The sequence below is a fragment of the Protopterus annectens genome, chromosome 1.part0, assembly GCF_019279795.1.
Source record: "Protopterus annectens isolate FY-2018-M chromosome 1.part0, PAN1.0, whole genome shotgun sequence".
In the NCBI taxonomy this organism is placed as follows: Eukaryota; Metazoa; Chordata; order Ceratodontiformes; family Protopteridae; genus Protopterus; species Protopterus annectens.
Genome location: NC_056725.1, coordinates 975,675,339 through 975,692,990, shown reverse-complemented (window position 1 = coordinate 975,692,990; position 17,652 = coordinate 975,675,339). Strand labels below are relative to the sequence as shown.

Below are 17,652 nucleotides of genomic sequence, written 5' to 3'. Positions count from 1 at the left end.
AAATTGGTACACCTTGTTTGCTGTAGCATAGACTAAATCCAGGCCTGCTGAATCTAGCTTTGTTTGTATAACTTGAGCACTAATCCAGGCATTCTTTAAAGTATTCAATTGTATTTATTACTGCTTGGTAGTAACTTGATTAAAGTGTAGCTATCATTCTAAGTCTTTTGGATTAAGCACTTGGGCTCAGACCAGTTGTTTTACATTAGGAAGGTTTGTGGCCTGCACTGTGGTGGCAGGACAGGTAGCTTACATCCTTCTAAGTTGGGAACTGCTGATTGAGGGCTCAGTGTCTGTTATTCTAAAAGTGTATTAGTTCTGGTTTAAGCACTTGGGCTTCAGGCTAGTTATTTTACATTAAGAAGGTTCGTGGTCTGCACTCTTGTGGGAGGAGAGGCTGGACTCTGCCCTTCTGAGCTGGGAATTTCTGGCTAAAGGCTTATAGTGCCTGCATATTTGAACTGTTTCTTACTGGAATTGGTATACCTTGTTTGCTGTAGCATAGACTAGATCCAGGCCTGCTGAATCTAGCTTTGTTTGTATGCTTGTTTGCTTGTTATTTCCCCTGAAACGCTAATTCCACCTAAAACGCGGCTTTTCAGCGCTTCTGTGGATCCCTAGTGACATCTGCATTGCTTATTGTACTTATTTCCTTGTTTCACTTGAAAGAAAGTTACTGTTTGTCATTTTTGCATTTAAGTTACCTGTAACACATTGCATTTAAGTTACCTGGCACTTGCTCACTAAAGCAATTATATAAGTCAGCACTAAAAAATTAAAAGCACTACACCCTCACAAACTCCCCTTGAGTACCTTGTTCCCCATTGGCCCTTTTTTTCAATTATAAAGGAATTCCCAATACTATTCTAGCATGTCCAAAGGTCAGTTGTCAATCTCCTCTCCGGTCCAGCTGGTGAATTTGGGAATCTTGAGGCAATGTTACAACTGCCTCATGTACAGAAACAACCCTCTCCTCCTCCCAACAAATTCCAACACATGTGAGAGATGCAACCATATAGCCAAACTGGAGGCTAAGCTCTCTCAACTCAGTACTGGCGAAACCTGTCAGGAGGAGAAGGAAACCACACTCACTACAATTCCAGTCTCACAAAGACCTACCACGACAGCAAACCAAACACATAAACACACAAAAACATACTCGGAGGCTCTAAATAAAAATCTGCCTAAGCAGCAGAGACCTCCAAAGCAGACACCCAAGCAACCGCTACCCCAAAACAAAACACATGCAACACATAGCTCACAAAGCCAGTGTGCTGGACAGTCACAGCCCTTAAGGCTAAACAACACACCTGATACACTTGTAATAGGTGACTATCGTCAGGCACACTGACGTCCCATTCACCAGGCTGAACAAGAAGGTCACGGTGAGCTGCCTGTCGGGCGCTAGGATCCGCCACATAACACAAGCACTCAGGTCACTCCAAGGCAAGTACAAATATGACTCAGTCATTGTCCATGCTGGTGTGAATGACCTGAGACGTACCTCCCTGGACTACATGAAAAGAGACATAGAGGAGCTCTCTGAGCATGTGGCCCAGGCCGGTATGACCCTGACCTTGAGTAGCATCTTACCCTCACCAAGAATGATGCCACAATATGAAGACAAGATGATCAATTTCAACAATTGGCTTAAGAATTGGTGTCATTCAAAGGGGATCCAATGCCTGTCAGCCTGGGATGACATGCTCGACAGGCCACGATGCTTCGCTAGGGACGGCTTGCACCGGTCACCCCTGGGCTTTCGGATATTGACAAAGGCTCTTGCTACCCCCATAGTGCCTTTTTTAGGCAAGGCTCAAAAGACAAACCCACCTCCATAGGTATCACAAGGGATAAGAAACTAAGAGTAATGCTACTCAACGCCAGAAGTCTAAACCTCAAGATGCATGCACTCGAAACTCTCCTTAGCATGGAGAGCATCGATATCTGTGCAGTAACAGAAACCTGGTTCAAGACTCCCGAGAGCACCCCAGCACTACCAGGTTATATCTCATACCATGCTTTTCAGCCCCAAAACTTGGACCGAACCACAAAAGGAGGGGGAGTATCAATATTCGTCAAAGATACCCACACCTCCAGGTTTGGTGGCACAGCATGAAGCATCAGAGACTATCCATGTGCAACTAACAGTGGGTAAAACTGCCTTCCAGTATATAGCCTGCTACAGACAACCCTCCCAAACCCAGGAACCCCACTCAGCCTTACTGAGAACACTGGAAAATATGAAGGTCTCTCCAAACACCATTATATTGGGCGACTTCAACTACCCAAACATAGACTGGGAGCATTACTCTAGCTCCAACACCCTAACTCAAAGGTTCCTAGAATTTATAAACTCAAATGCTATGGAACAACTTGTTACCACTCCCACAAAAGGGGAAAACATACTGGACCTGATCATCACCAACATGGGGACTCTATGCTCCAGACCAGTAGTGTATCCCTCACTGGTAAGATCAGACCATAAACTAATCTCACTGGATATTCACATCCCGACCCGACCCCCTGCCCAGAAAACCACAGTGAAAAACTTCTCTAAAGCAAATTTCACACTCCTCAAAACCGAGGTGGAATCCTTCAAAGCCCCTGGGCCTGTGGAAAATACGGCCCAGACCGAAGAATCCTTTATAAACGCAAACACCTTCAGGAATGCATGGATCATGCAATCCCAAATAAAACCAAGACCCAATCCTCCAGAGGCAGATGTCCTGTCTGGTGGACCCCAGCCATAAACAAACTATACAATAGAAGGAGGAAGATAGAGCAAAATCCCAGAAAGGGAAGGCATCTCTGATCAGTGTTAGCAAAAAACTACGGGCACTCATAAAATCGTCTAAGGCCAGCTTCGAGAGAAAAATTGCACAGGACACGAAGGATAATCACAAGGCTTTCTTTAGTTATGTTAGGAACCTGGCTGGGAATTCCCAGATATGCTCAGAATTAGTCCAAAATGACAAAAAAATACACCAAACCCACAGACATTGCCAACATCCTAGCTGACAGGTTCAGCGCAAACCCCCCCCCCCCACCAAAAGGCCAAATATCTATCCCAGCAGAGTGCTGCTCCCCTGACATCTCAGATGCTCAGGTAAGAGCCGCCCTCTCCAAAGCAAAAAACACAGCATCAATGGGACCAGACGGTGTCCCGGGCTGCGTCCTACATGAACTCCAAGAAGAGCTAAACCCAAACATAAAACTACTGTTCAATCTCAGCCTTACCACAGGATATGTACCCAAAGAGTGGCGTACAGCAACAGTGGTCCCTCTCCACAAAGGTGGTGCCTCAACGGATCCTGGAAACTATTGCCCCATAAGCCTGACTAGCTTGGTCTGCAAAGCTATGGAAAGGATCATCATGGACCTCAAAAAAAAAGATATTGGGGACCTACAGACACTGGATCCTACCCAGTTCGGCTTTGTTAAGGGCAGATCCTGCCTCTTAAACCTGGTCGATTTCTTTGAAACAGTCACCAAGGCCATTGACGAGGGAAGGTGGTCCACACAGCCTACCTGGACCTCAAAAGCCTTCGATACAATACCCCACTGGCATTATAGATAAGCTCACCAGCTTAAATATAAACCCCTATGTCACTAGATGGGTTGCAAACTGGCTCAAGGACAGAACCCACATGGTTAGAATTGCTGGAGCCATGTCAGACTCCAAACCAGTTACAAGTGGCGTCCCACAAGGCTCAGTCCTGGGACCTCTCCTGTTCGGTATATATTTCTCGGAGGTACAGGCCAACACGGAAGGACTGTGGCTGACCAAGTTCACAGATGACTGCAAACTGGGCGCTATAATCGACTCTCCAGCCGACACAAGCATCCTCCAAAAGGGCCTCATAGAAACAGACAACTGGTGCCAGAGCCATGGCCTCAAGGTAAACTCCAAAAAGTGTATAGTCATCCCCTTTGGCAAAAACAAAGTGCCCACAAATTACCACATAGGTGGTAATCCATTAAGTACGGAAGAAGTAATTAGGGACCTGGGGACCCAAGTTGATAGCAATCTCTCATTTGACAACCACGTGGCCAAAGTGGTTAGAAAAACATTTTATATAGCCCACCTAATCATGAAGGGATTCACATCTAGATCAGGGGAGGCCATCGTGCCTCTTTACTCATCCCTCATCAGACCCATAATTGAGTACAATGCCCCTTTTGGGATGTACCTTACCAGACACTTGCAGCAACTGGAAAGACCCCAAAAGTACCTCACCAAGAGGATCAAAGGGCTCAAACAGATGCCATATGCTGCCCGGTTAAAGAAACTCCAGCTCTACTCAGTGGCATACCGCCTGCTCAGAGGCGATCTGTGCCAGATGTATAAAGCCATGTCCAACCCGGAATTAATGGACATGCTGCACCTCAGAAAATCCAAATCCCATCGAGCTACGCGCTCGAGAGACTTGAACCTCAGCACTGAAATAAATAGGACATGCTGGAGGGACAGATAAATAACCCAGAGGCTCCCTTCACTCTGGAATAAAATCCCAGTCCAGGTTAGGCAGAGTCCCTCATTGACTCTCTTCAAGAGGAATCTCGATGAGTGGATGGGGGATCGTAGGTTTACTCCGGGTATTACTTCTGTGTCACTGTTAGACAGAGGCACAGTATACTAACCTCGAAAAAGGGCATAGCAAAATTGATTTAAAATGGGTGGCGAAAGCCAAACACACTCTGGCTAGGCTTATAAATGCCCTAGGGCAGATAGCCTAGTATGAACCTATGAACCTATGAATATTGTAAAATTGTTCTAATAATTTGGAGCTTTTCTCCCAGAGTCTCCTCTGAAAATGGGCTTCAACCCAGTTGGACTTTCCCAGTAATTAAATGTAAATAAACTGGAAATCTTTACTGCTTTAGAAATTGAATGAGGAAAGTTTTTACATAAGTGGCAAAATGACTAACTGAACTCAGGAAACAACAAAAAAGAACTGTGGGTTCACAGCATGCTTAAATGCAAACAATAGAAATGTAGTGCAGTCAGTCATGGCTGGTGCTGTGCAACGTGTGCACTTAAATGTGGAAATTTAACTTAGGAAAAAAGTGTCAACCTGGAAAACGAGAGAAAGCACAACAGCACACCCACCAATGAGGGTGTTTCATGTTGAATCAGTTCTACACAGCAAAATATATGCTGGAATGAACTACAGGTACTAAATCACAACAGAAGCAACACATTCTTACAAACATGATGTAAAAAAGCAAACAATCTCTCATCAGGAAGCAAATTTAAAAAAATATTTCTGATTTCAATAGGAGAGAGAGACAATATTGCATCTAAAATCATCTGCTTTACAATAAGAATAAAAAAATGGATAGCAACATCAGAAAGTTAAACAAAACCACATGCTAACCTCATTGCTCTGGTTCATTTCCGGCCAGGTCTGGTTTAGTGATGGCATAGACGGCGACTTACTTGGGGGTACTTCCGCAGGAGAACTGGAGTAGCCAGGTTCAGCAGGATGTTCTTCTGTTTCTGTAGATCCATAAAATGTAACAGACAAAAACAGTGTGTTCTTGATTTAAGCTCTACAACCAATATAAAATGTATTTATTGAAGCCGTACAGCTGTAACCAAATGGCCACATGAGATTTTTTTTGCTATTTCTAAGCACTTAATATTCTGAATTTGTAGTAAGGCAGTAAAAACCAACATTTATCATATCTGATAACAAAATAAGGATTGAATGAGTTGAAATTCCTTTTCACAGACAAGTCAAAACAGTCTTCAATAAACAGCAAATCAGGCAAGATTAAAAAAATCAATGGACTCGTTTAAAGACATCTCTGACATCACCTTCAGGAGAAAATGCCTGTTATTCCCAAGGGATGCCCCCACCTTTGAAAATGAACAAATAGCATTCCCCACAAATAATGGCCCGACACTCAAGAGATCCTACAGGCAGAAGTGATGGCCAACAACAAATGTCATCCAACAGATAAACTTCAGTCACCAAGCCCAGCTGTTTCTATGAAGATTTATACACAAGCTTGCCAATCACAAGGTTCATGTCTTAAGAAATAACAGAATCTTTCAGTCATGCAAAATTCCTTTGAGGCACAGGTTATCCAGACACTGTCAGGCCACAGTTCTTATATCTACGGGATTATAATATACAGATATGCCACGATATGCACCCTGTCAATAAAGGAAATGATACCCCAGAGAAACAAATGTGCGTAAATTGTCTTTTTGTTGTTTAATATTGTATTATCAATGATTAACAACTTACTATTCAAATTTGTATTTTTTTTCTTCTTTGAATTTAACTACTGTGGAGCTTTTCTCTTCAAGCCTCCGGAGAAAACACACTATAAAACCCAGGTGGACATCCCAGTCATCAAAACACAAGTTAAATAAGGAAAACCTTCATGTTAACTATAGGGTGGGAAGCATGGTACAACCCCTTTGCCCTGCAAGTGACTGTTACACAGCAGAATAACAATGACAAGCAGAATGCTCTCAAACAACTTCAAGACAATAGACTGAAAGATCCAACAACAGTAAGATAAAGATAACTAGATAATGAAACATGCCCTAAGGTGGGCACTTCATTTAGGGTCATGGCCAGCCTGCATAGAGGGTAGGAGTGAGTCCCTCCCTGCTTGTTGATATACATCACAGTGGTGTTGTCTGTTTTGATCGGGAGAGCCCCTGGGGAGAGAAGGGGCCTGAAAGCTGTCAATGCGTGCTGGACAGCTAACATATCTTTTTGGTTGATGTGCAATTGGATTTGCTGTGGGCTCCATTGGTCCTGTATGAACCTGCCATCCAGGTGTGCACCCCAGACATAGTCTGATGCATCTGTGGTGAGGGTCTTGGTGGTGGGGGGTGGTGAGAAAGGTAGTCTCTTGCTGTGGGAGCATGCTGTGGGGAGAAAGTCTTACTTGAGACAAGGTATCATGGGTACAAGTTTCTAGGTCTTCAGAGTGCTGACACCAAAGGCTTTTTAGGTACCACTGAAGTTTCATCATATGGTCTGGTGGCTAGTTGCGAGAAGTAAGCTATTAGGTAAGTTTGTTTTTCTGGTGTGAGGGATGCCATAAGGGATGCTGTGTCCAGACTTGCTCCCAGGAATATAATCCTTTGGGTGGGTACTAGTTTGGATTTCTTTTCGTTGATAGTGTACCCTAGGGAGGTCAGTAGGGACTTTAGAAAGGCCAGGTGCTTGAGCAGCTTTTCCTGACTGCCTGAATTAGACAGTCTAAATATGGGTACATTTGAGTATTCCTTTGTCTGCAAAAATGCAATGGCCGGAGCCAGACATTTTGTGAAAACTCTGGGAGCAGTAGATAAGCCAAAGGGAAGTACAGAGAACTGAAAGTGCAGAGATCCTGCCCTGAAACATAGCTATTTCCTGCATAATTCCCTGATAGGAATGTGGAGGTAGGCCTCTTAAGTCTAGGGTGGCTAGCCAAGCATCCTTGGAGAGCATGGGTAGCACTTGCTGGAGGGTGAGCATTTTGAATTTTGTTATCACCAGGAAGGTGTTTAGGATGGATAGATCGAGGATGGGATGCCAGGTGCCCTCTTTTCTGGTTACCAGAAAATGTCTGGAGTAGAAACCTTGGCCTTTCTGTTCTACGGGAACGTGCTCAATTGCCCTCATAGAGAGCAGGGAAATAACTTGCTTTTGGGCCTCTGCCAACTGGTTTGGAGGTAGATCTGGGAACCCTTTTGAGGTTGGCAGAGTGTGGAAAGAAAATCTGTATCCCTGGGACATTATGTTGAGGACCCAGCGGTCGCTGGTAATGGTGGCCCAGGTGCTTGTGTGAAAGGTGAGTTTTCTTCCTAGGGGTAAGTGAAGGTGGGCAGAGGGAGGGGGTGGTGCAGGAGTCATTGTGAGTTCTTACTATGAGGGGGTGGCTTAGAACTCCCTGTTTTTGAAGTGGAGGGATTCCACTGTTTTGATCTCTGCATTCCCTGTGGCTGCTGTCGGGGGGGGGGGGGTCTCCAACAGGGTCTGGGCTGAACTGACCTGGTGGGAGCAGGAAAGGACCGGTGCTTGAAGGGGCAATGCCTACTGAACCTACGTGGGTGGACCTGTAAGAAATCCTTAACTGACCGCATAGATTTAGCTTTTTCTTCCATTTTTTTTAAGATGTCCTCTGCCTTAGTGCCAAATAAGTTGTCTTTATGCAAGGGTGCATCCAACAATTTAAATTTAACATGGTCTGGCAAGGGCTGTTCCATAAGCAATGCACGCCTAAGAACAGAACCGTTGACTGCTGCCCTGCAAGAAGCTTCTAGGGCATCAAAACCACAATGGAAGATGTGCTTAGTTACTTGACTTGCAGAATGCATCAACTCTTGTAACTCTTTAGATTCTGCACAAGCAAGAAAGGAAGACACTTTTTGTTTGAGGAGTTCCATGGTATGTTGCTGAAATTTTAGCATATGGAACTGGCAATTTAGTGCTCTGATAGCAAGAGTAGCAGAAGTGTATACTTTTTTACCCCATCTGTCTAGTGCTCGGGAATCCCTATCTGAGAGGGTGGGATTCTTAGCAGAGGTTGCTTTAATACCTTTACGCCCTTGAGAAATTACCTCTAGGTCAGCAGTAGGATTTTTGAAAAGAAATTTGTGAGAGTCAGGGACTCTGTAATACCAGTCAGGTTTTCTGGGTGCAAGAGGGAGGGTGTCAGGAGTCAAACTGGATTCAAAGAAAACAATGTCCACAACATCCAGGACTGGGGGAATGGCCAGGGGTCTGTGCTGTGAAAGATCTAAGAATTCCCTGAGTCTCTTTTCAGACTGAGGGTAGTCCTGACATTCCCACTGGAAATGCTCCATGAAGGGTTTCCCCAAAGGAAAAGTCCTTGGATGGAGAGGCTGAGGAAATGGAATCCTCTGCATCAGAATCCACATAAGCAGAAAGGGGTTGCATGTCTTCATATTCAGATGCATCAGTCTCATTCAATTCCTATTCAGACAAAACTACTGGGGACAGACCACATTTTCTTTTGGAAGGGGTAGCTTGGCTTCCCGTGATAAGCATGATAAGGTCTTCTGCCATTTTAAGCATTTGAGACTGCAGCAAGGAAGCAGGTGTCTGGGAGTGGGTCATTGGTTTCTTGGGTGTAGTTCATACCCTGGGCCTTAGAAACTTGGTAGTTTTGGAAAGAATGGTAGACACAAAGGAAGATGTTGGTTTGTGTCGAGAATTGGTAGTGCAAAATACTTCCTCGGAAGCCAGTGCCTGCTCAGCAGCTCTGAACCCATCTAAGGGAGAGACAACAGCAGGGCCCTTAGTCGAAGAAGAGTTTTGCGGCATACCAGACTCTGAAAGGGTCTCAGTAGCGGCCTGCGAATCCACAGAAGCAGGCATCAGGGGCTGCGAAAGCGCCTGAGGACCAGAGAACTGACAACTAGCTTAACGGAATCGTCATCAGTAGGTTTGGACCTATACAGTCCGTCTCTGTCTTTATCCTTATGTTTTTTTTCGGAAGATCTGCTTTGGGATGGCTTACCGAAGCCATATCGGAATTCGAGGACTGTAGTGAAAATATCTAGCTACAATAAGGGCCCAATGACATATAGTTCTGGCATTGAACAAAGCACAAGAGAGACAGTGGGGAACGTCATGGTCTGGGCCTAAGCAAGTGACGCAGTAAGAATTCAAGTCTCGGTGTGGTATTTGCTTTCCACAGGCGAGACAATTGTTACCTTTTTCTGACAGTGGTTAGTGCAAGAAAGGATGCCCAAAGGGGTACTTAGCTTTAGAAGACTTCAGCTTCAATTCGGAAGATGAAACTCTGGTAGCAGCCGACAGGCACTCGTGCGAACTGCTTCTGCTTCAGGCTCCGTGGCAAGAAAGACTGATGTAATGGCGTCGCCTGCCTTACGTTATACTACTGATGAACTGACTTCAGTTCTGAAGCAACAGCAACAGATGCAGAAATACTAAGCCTCTGGTATTCGGGCAGGCCGAGGGATACCCTTGGCAGAGATAACCCAAATGTGATGACTGCAACAGTGAAACACGAAGAATATCAAGGGATTGTTAAATGAAAGACCAGCTCTGGCAGTATTTTAGTAGAATTTATAATAGAAGGTTGTGTTAAAAAAAGGATAATATCATAGGGCATACAAAATACTGCATGCTAAATGTATGAATCAAAAAGAGGATGTTTGAAAAGATTGAGAAGAGACAATAAACCGGCAATATACAAAGGTGCAAAGAAAGGACATCTGTATGCCTCCCAGCTATGCATCATGGTCCAGAAGGTTTAGGGTTTTTGCTTGGAAATGTTCGCATACATATTTTCATATCCAAAGCAAACTTCAAAGAATTTTCCTCAGATAAATAGCAAATCAAATGCTGGAACTGTGATGGGAAGGAGAGAGGGGAACATGTATGGGAATGTAACACGTTTGCAGATTTAAAAAAAATCTCTACTGAACATTTTGTTAGAAATGTCGGGCCGAGCAACTGGTTTAACCAAGATGATGATTTTTTTGAGATGGGATAAAGGATCTGAATTGCCAAATATAGTATGGCCTTGCTAAGTTTAATGCTATTGGCCACAAAAAGCAATTAATAGAAATTAAAATCTAAACTGTTAACTGAGGTACTGAAAATTGAAAAGGAGATAAAATAACTAGAAATAAAATTTTAGAAAAGGGAAGGAGCAAATTATGTAAAAAATAAATTGAATTTGTGGGAATGATACATGTAGAATAGTGCCCATGAGGAGGAATAAAATTTAAGGGAAGGCAAGAATTGAGAAATTTATGTAATGTTGCCATGAATAAAAATTGTCAAAATGTACACTGCATGAAAATAAAGGAAATGTTAGTATGGTTTTGTTTTATTTTCTATTACCGTACATATACCTATATCACGCTTTTCAAAATGTTATGTTCAGTAAAGTTTATTTATTTTTTTTTTTAAAGTGCAGTTGTGTAAAATCTTACCATAACAGTACATGTCCTCTTTACTCTTGCAGTATTCCTTAAAGAAAGGGATGTCCTGCCTCAGCTAGCCCGTCGCTTAGCCAGTATAGATAAGCTTGAAAAAGATATTGTTTGTGCCATATGTCACATTTATGCTCCCAGCACAGAATGTAGGACGTAAAAGGGATGCAAAGACGCAACTACCCAGGACTGAATTTCCCCAAAAAAGAACAATCGTCACAGGACAAAGGAGTCCATGCATATCCAGAAGGAAAAAATGCAGATTAAACAAGAGGGGGTTGCAGGGAGGGAGCGAGCAAGTGAGTGAAAACTGCAACAGTGAACAGAAGGAAGTCTAATGTTATGGTAACACTTTACACAACTGTATTATGTCCTCCTATATCACTGTGGCAATATTCCTTAAAGAAGGAAGAGTAAAAAAGCTCAAGAAAACAGAATGGAAAGTGGATGGCTGAGAAAAGCCCTCAACAAACCCACATAAAATGGTTTCAGCAAAACCATCTCTGGCCCTAGAAACCATATCTAACTTATAATGCTTAGCAAAGGTATGCATTAAAGACCAAGTAGCACCTTCAAGGATGGAATTGGTGTCCAACTCCCTTTAAAGGCACCAGAAGAGGCAACAGCCCTAGCAAAATGAGCTCTAACAGAAGCAGACTGAAAATTGCCATGAAAAGAACAAAAAAAATGGCCTTAGATATCTAGGAGGAGATGATCTGCTTAGAAAGAGCCAAACCCAAAGAAAGTACAGTTTTGTACCTACCATAAATGTAGATGTTCGAGTGCTAATACAGCTGCAGTAATCACAGATGGGTTCTCTGCCGTCAGGCGGGTCCTCGGTTGGCCGAATTCCAAAGTCTAGGTCCGGCGTCGGTTGTCGTCGCTTTCTTTCCTGACGTCAGTGCGACAGGGGTATATAAGACACAGCTGACACCATATTCTTCAGTCTTTCTTGCCCCAGATGTCAGGTGCCCCCAGAAGGAAGGCAATACATAAATTATATATATATATATAGTCAAGCAATGCAATATAATCAAAAATCAGTAGTTGCAAGCAAATACACCATAGAAGGATAACCCAAATTAGGTTGTATGAGGAAGTGTTAGCCACTAGGCCTTTACCAAGAGGGGAAGGAGGGAGGGAAACCTGTACTGCAGCTGTATTAGCACTCTAACATCTACATTTATGGTAGGTACAAAACTGTACTATGTTCATCGTGCATACAGCTGCAGTAATCACAGATGGGTAGAATCCCAAAGCTACGCACAGGGTGGTAGGCACTAGGTGGAACTGGGAGCAGCCAGAATGCCCTGCAACACAGCAGTGGCAAAGCCTGCTCTAGTCTTGGAATATAAAGGCAGGTGGTAGTGTTTTGTGAAGGTATGCACAGAACTCCAAGTGGCTGCCTCCAAAATATCTTTGGTAGGGACTCCTCTGAGGAAGGCTGTAGAGGTAGCTGTGGCCCTTGTGGAGTGGGATCTGATGCCTGTAGGAACAGGTTTGCCATGAAAGGAGCAACAAAACCGTATGTAATGGCCTATCCATTTTGAAATTGTCTGTTTGGAAATTGGCTTCCCTTGAGCTCCTACAGCATAGGACACAAAAAGTTGTTCTGATTTCCTGAAGGGCTGTGTTCTGTTCAAATAGTAACGTAGCTGTCTATGGATGTCTAAGGAATGTAGCAGCCTTTCCCCTTTGTTTTGAGGATTATTGGGGTAAAAGGTAGGTAAGTGTATGGCCTGATTTAAAGCTACCCTGGATACTACCTTAGGCATAAATGAAGGGTTGGTTCGTAGGGAAACCCTGTCCTGATGGAAGATGAGAAAAGGCTGCACAGCCATGAGGGCTTGTAGTTCCGAAACCCTACGAGCTGAGGTAATGGCCAGAAGGAAGGCTGTTTTCCAGGACAAATACTGCAAATTTGTTGAGGCAGCTGGTTCAAAGGGAGGCAATGTTAATTTTTCTAGGATGTAGTTAAGATCCCAGGCTGGTATTGGTTGTTTCCTTGGAGGTCTTATATTCTTAGCTCCTCTGAGGAACTGTCTTAAAAGTGGGTGAGAGAATAAGGGTGGATCAGTGTTGTATTCTGCAGAAATGGCTGAGGCATGAATTTTGATGGAGGAAAATGAAAGTCCACTATTCAACAGCTCAGCTAGATACTGTAATATCTGAGGCAAAATCAGTTTTCTAGGATCCTGGCCTTTTTTCTCATTCCAAGCCCAAAAACGTTTCCATTTTGTGGAGTAAGCCTTTCTAGTAGATGGCCTTCTGGCCTCCAAAATGACATCCTGCACCTCTTTGGAGAGTAGGGTCTGTTGTGGTGTTAAGGAATTTTCCATGCAGCCAGATTGAGAGTTTTCAGCTGACTGTGAAGAGTTTTGTAGCTGTGCTGAGTCAGTAGAAGAGGCATTAGAGGTAGGGTCCAGGGAGGAGTATGTGTTAGGCTCCTCAGGAGTGGGTACCAGTGTTGTCTTGGCCAGTCTGGAGCAATCAGTATCATCTTCGGTCTGTCTGCTCTTGCTTTCAAGAGCACCTTGGGCAGAAGAGGCAAAGGTGGGAAAGCGTAAACTGTCCATGTTGCCCAACTGAAAGAAAGGGCGTCCACTCTCCAGGCCTTTGGATGAAAGGTCCTTGAACATAACTTTTTCAATTGATGATTCCTGTGGGAGGCGAAGAGATCTATGTCTGGTCTTCCCCATGCTTGGATTATCTTTGTAAACACTTGAGGATGCAACTTCCATTAGTGTGGATCTGTCATATTTCTGCTTAGATTGTCTGCCAGTGTGTTTTCCAATCCTGGCAAGTACTGTGCTTGAAGTTCGATTTGCCATTCCAGAGCCAAGTTCCAAAGTGACATGGCTAGCCTGCACAGGGGGTATGAATGTGTTCCACCTTGTTTGTTTATGTACCACATTACTGTGGTGTTGTCTGTTCTTATCAATAATTGCCCTGGATGCAGGAGGTCCTTGAAAATTGTAACTGCATTTATCACTGCTAGCATTTCTTTTTGATTGATGTGAAGGTGCTTTTCCTTTTGGGACCATTTGCCCTGAATGCACCTGTCTGCCATGTGCGCCCCCCAGGCGTATTCTGAGGCGTCTGTTGTGATGACTTGATTTGCCTGAGGCTTGCAGAATGGAAGACCTGTGTTTGTTTGGCATGCTTGGGCCCACCATAGAAATTCCTTTTGCAAACATGGAATTATTGGTATTATTGTTTCCAAACTGTGGCTGTGTTGAGACCATAGGTTTTTTAGGTACCACTGAAGTTTCCTCATATGCAACTTTGCACATGGGATTAGAAGAATGCAAGATGCCATGAAGCCCAGAGCCTGCAGGATTTTCCTTGCAGTGAGCCTGGTACAATATGCTAGTATTTTGAAGTAATGAGTTAGTTGCCCTTGTTTTTCTGGCGTAAGATAGGCCATCTGGGTGTTTGTGTCCAAGTTGGCACCCAGGAAAGTTATTTTCCGAGATGGTGTTAGCCTGGATTTCTCCTTGTTGACTGTGTATCCCAGAGAATTCAATAACCGTGTTACATAAGCCAGATGTTCCAGAAGTATGTGCTTGTTGTCCGCTTGGATCAGGCAGTCGTCCGAATAAGGGTAAATTTGTATCCCTTGAAGTCTGCAGTAGGCAATTACTGATGCCAGGCATTTTGTGAATACTATGGGCGCAGTAGATAAGCCAAAGGGCAATGCAGAGAATTGATAGTGGATTGAACCTGCAAGAAATCTGAGGTATCTTCTGCAGCTTTGTCTGATTGGTAAATGCAGGTATGCCTCCTTGAGGTCCAATGTTACCAGCCAAAACTCCTTGCCCAGCATGGGAAGAAGCTGCTGTAATGTGAGCATCTTGAATTTTGGTACGAGTAGAAATGTGTTTAGGATGGATAAGTCCAAAATGGGTCTCCAGTCGGTTCCTTTCCTTGGTACCAGAAAAAGTCGAATAAAAACCTTGACTTTGTTCGTGAGTAGGTACCTCTTGAATAGCTTTCATGGCCATAAGCTTTGAAATTTGTATTTGAGCCTCTGTCCTTTGATTGTGTGGCAGGTTCGGCATGCCTCTCATTTTTGGAAGTGTGTGAAAATGAAATCTGTAGCCTCTGTTTATAATGTCCAGGATCCATTTGTCTGTTGTGATAATATGCCAATTTCTTGTAAATAATGCCAGCTTTCCTCCCAAGGGTGCTGCCAGCTGAGACTTGCTTGGCATGAAAAGGAGGAAGTCATTGGGTTTGTTTCCTGTATTGCTGTGCACTGTCTTCGCCACCTCTTGTTGCTGGAGTTTGCCATTGTCTGCCTCTATATGATCCTTGAGGCTGTCCTCTGCCCCTTGTGCGCCTGTATCTCCCTCTTTGTGGCTTGTCCGTGGCTGGAAAGGACCAGTTCTTTGAAGGCCAATTTCTGCTAAAACGTGGTGGTTGAACCTGTAGAAAAGCTTTGACAGTTTGCATAGATTTAGCTTTTTCTTCCATTTTCCGTAGTATCTCCTCAGCATTAGTACCAAATAGTACATCCTTTTGTAAAGGAGCATCTAGTAGCTTAGCTTTAACATGGTCAGGCAAGGTTTGTTCTCTAAGCCAGGCATGTCTACGAATGACTGATCCTGTCACAGCAGCTCTACTTGAGGCCTCTAGGGCATCATAGCCACATTGTAAGGTGTGTTTACCCACTTGTTCTGCACTATGCATCATATCCTGCAACTCCTTCAAATCTGGTTGTTCAGGTTGAGACATTTTATTTCTTAATTGTGATAACAGAAACTGCTGATATTTAAGCATATGGAACTGACAATTTAAGGCCCTCATGGCTAGGGTGGCCAAGGTATATACCTTTTTTCCCCACCTTTCTAAGGATCTAGACTCTCATTCGGAACGTAGTGGATTCTTAGTAGTAGAGGCCTTCATTCCCTTGGGGCCTTGAAAAATGGTTTCAGGGTCAGCATTATGGCTTTTGTAAAGAAATTGGTGAGAGTTAGGAACTCTGTAGTACCTATCAGGCTTGACTGGGGCAGGAGGCAGGGAATCCGGATTTAGGCAAGCCTCCGAGTAAACATCATCAAGTATGTCCAAGACAGGAGGTATCGCCAGAGGTCTGTGCTGAGGTAACAAAAGAAATTCCCTAAGTCTTTTCTTGGAATCAGAAAAGTCTTGGCCTTCCCAATGGAAGTGTTCCCTCAAGGTGTGCAAGGTTTCCCCAAAAGAGAAATCCTCTGGGGGAGATACAGAAGGAATGGACTGCTCAGCATCCGAATCTTCAAAAGGGGAGTACGAGTGTTCCTCCATCAGAATGTTCTGAAAAAATGGAATCCTGGTCAGAAGAGGGAGAAGCTTCCTCCACTCTGGGTCTCTTGTCTGGAGGGGGCTGGGAACCCCTGATAAGAGTAATTAAATCCTCAGCCATTTTTAGCATCTGCTTTTTAGGCATGGGGCCTGGAGATGGGCCCTGTGCAACAGGCCTCTTGGGATGCATGGCTGATTTGGACTTAGTAAAGGCCTTAATGGAGAAGGAAGATGAGGGTCTAAAGACACCATGGGTGGAAGTGGACCTATCCACATTAGGAGGCTCAACACTCACAGTGGCTTTGGTGGTTGTAGTCTGGGTATGGGCCGAGGTACCTGCGGTCTCGGTTACAGAGGACACCGCCAAAGAAGTGTCGTCGGTAGTCAGGGGCTGCGTAGGCGCCTCGCTGAGAACCGGACCACGTGTAGCCGATTTTGGCGTGGTGTCGGTGGAGACCGCGGGCCTCGCGTGTCGGTCTTTGTCCTTGCGTATTTTGGACAAAACGGTAGTCGGAGTATCCGACATTTTATAATCAAAGGCTTTACCAAAGAAGTGCTGCGCGAACTCCGCCCGACGCTTAATAGTGCGTTTATTAAAAGTAGCGCAAAAGCGACAGGCCGAGACGTCGTGGTCTGGGCCTAAACAAGGTATGCAGAGGGAATGGAAATCCTTATGCGGTATTTGCTTCCCACAAGAAATACAATTGTTAACTTTGTCTGACATCGGTCTGAGGCAAGAAAAGTTTCCCCAACGGGGTACTTAGCTTTAAAGAAGACTTCGGTTTCCAATTATTCGTAATTTCAGGAGCTGGCCAACCGGCACTTGCGAACTGCTTCTGCTTCGGGCACCGCGCGGCAAAAAAGACTGAAGAATATGGCGTCGGCTGTGTCTTATATACCCCTGTCGCACTGACATCAGGAAAGAAAGCGACGACAACCGACGCCGGACCTAGACTTTGGAATTCGGCCGACCGAGGACCTGCCTGACGGCAGAGAACCCATCTGTGATTACTGCAGCTGTATGCACGATGAACATCTGGGATGAAAGGAAACACAATGCTGATCAGACTTACGAATAGCCCTAGTTTTATCCAAACAGTACCAGAACTGTCTGTGCAAATCCAAGGTATACAGGCCTCTCTCAGTAGCAGACTGAGAAGGGGAAAAAAGAATGGAGTTGTACTGACTTAATGACAGCTCATTTACCACATTGGTGATAAAAGAAGGATTAGTACGAAGGGACACCCTGTCCCTGTGAAAAACTAAAAAGGAGAAATGGCCATGGGCCTGGAGCTCAGAAACCCTCTGAGCAGCAACAAAACAGTCTTCCAAGTACAATGTTTGCAAAGAAGCAAAATCCACAGGCTCAAAAGGAGCTGGAGTCAATTTTTCCAAAAGAAAATTAATGTCCAGAGAAGGTGGAG

General features: G+C 44.3%; 1 protein-coding gene across 1 annotated transcript in view; it reads right to left on the bottom strand.

Moving 5' to 3' along the window:
• REPS1 (RALBP1 associated Eps domain containing 1) overlaps window positions 1–17,652 on the bottom strand; it is a 1,538,969-nt gene that overhangs the window by 568,482 nt on the left and 952,835 nt on the right. Inside the window, exon 9 of the mRNA XM_044068024.1 lies at window positions 5,382–5,503. Within this exon, the coding sequence (XP_043923959.1) occupies window positions 5,382–5,503 (122 nt within the window). The remainder of the gene's footprint in view (window positions 1–5,381; window positions 5,504–17,652) is intronic.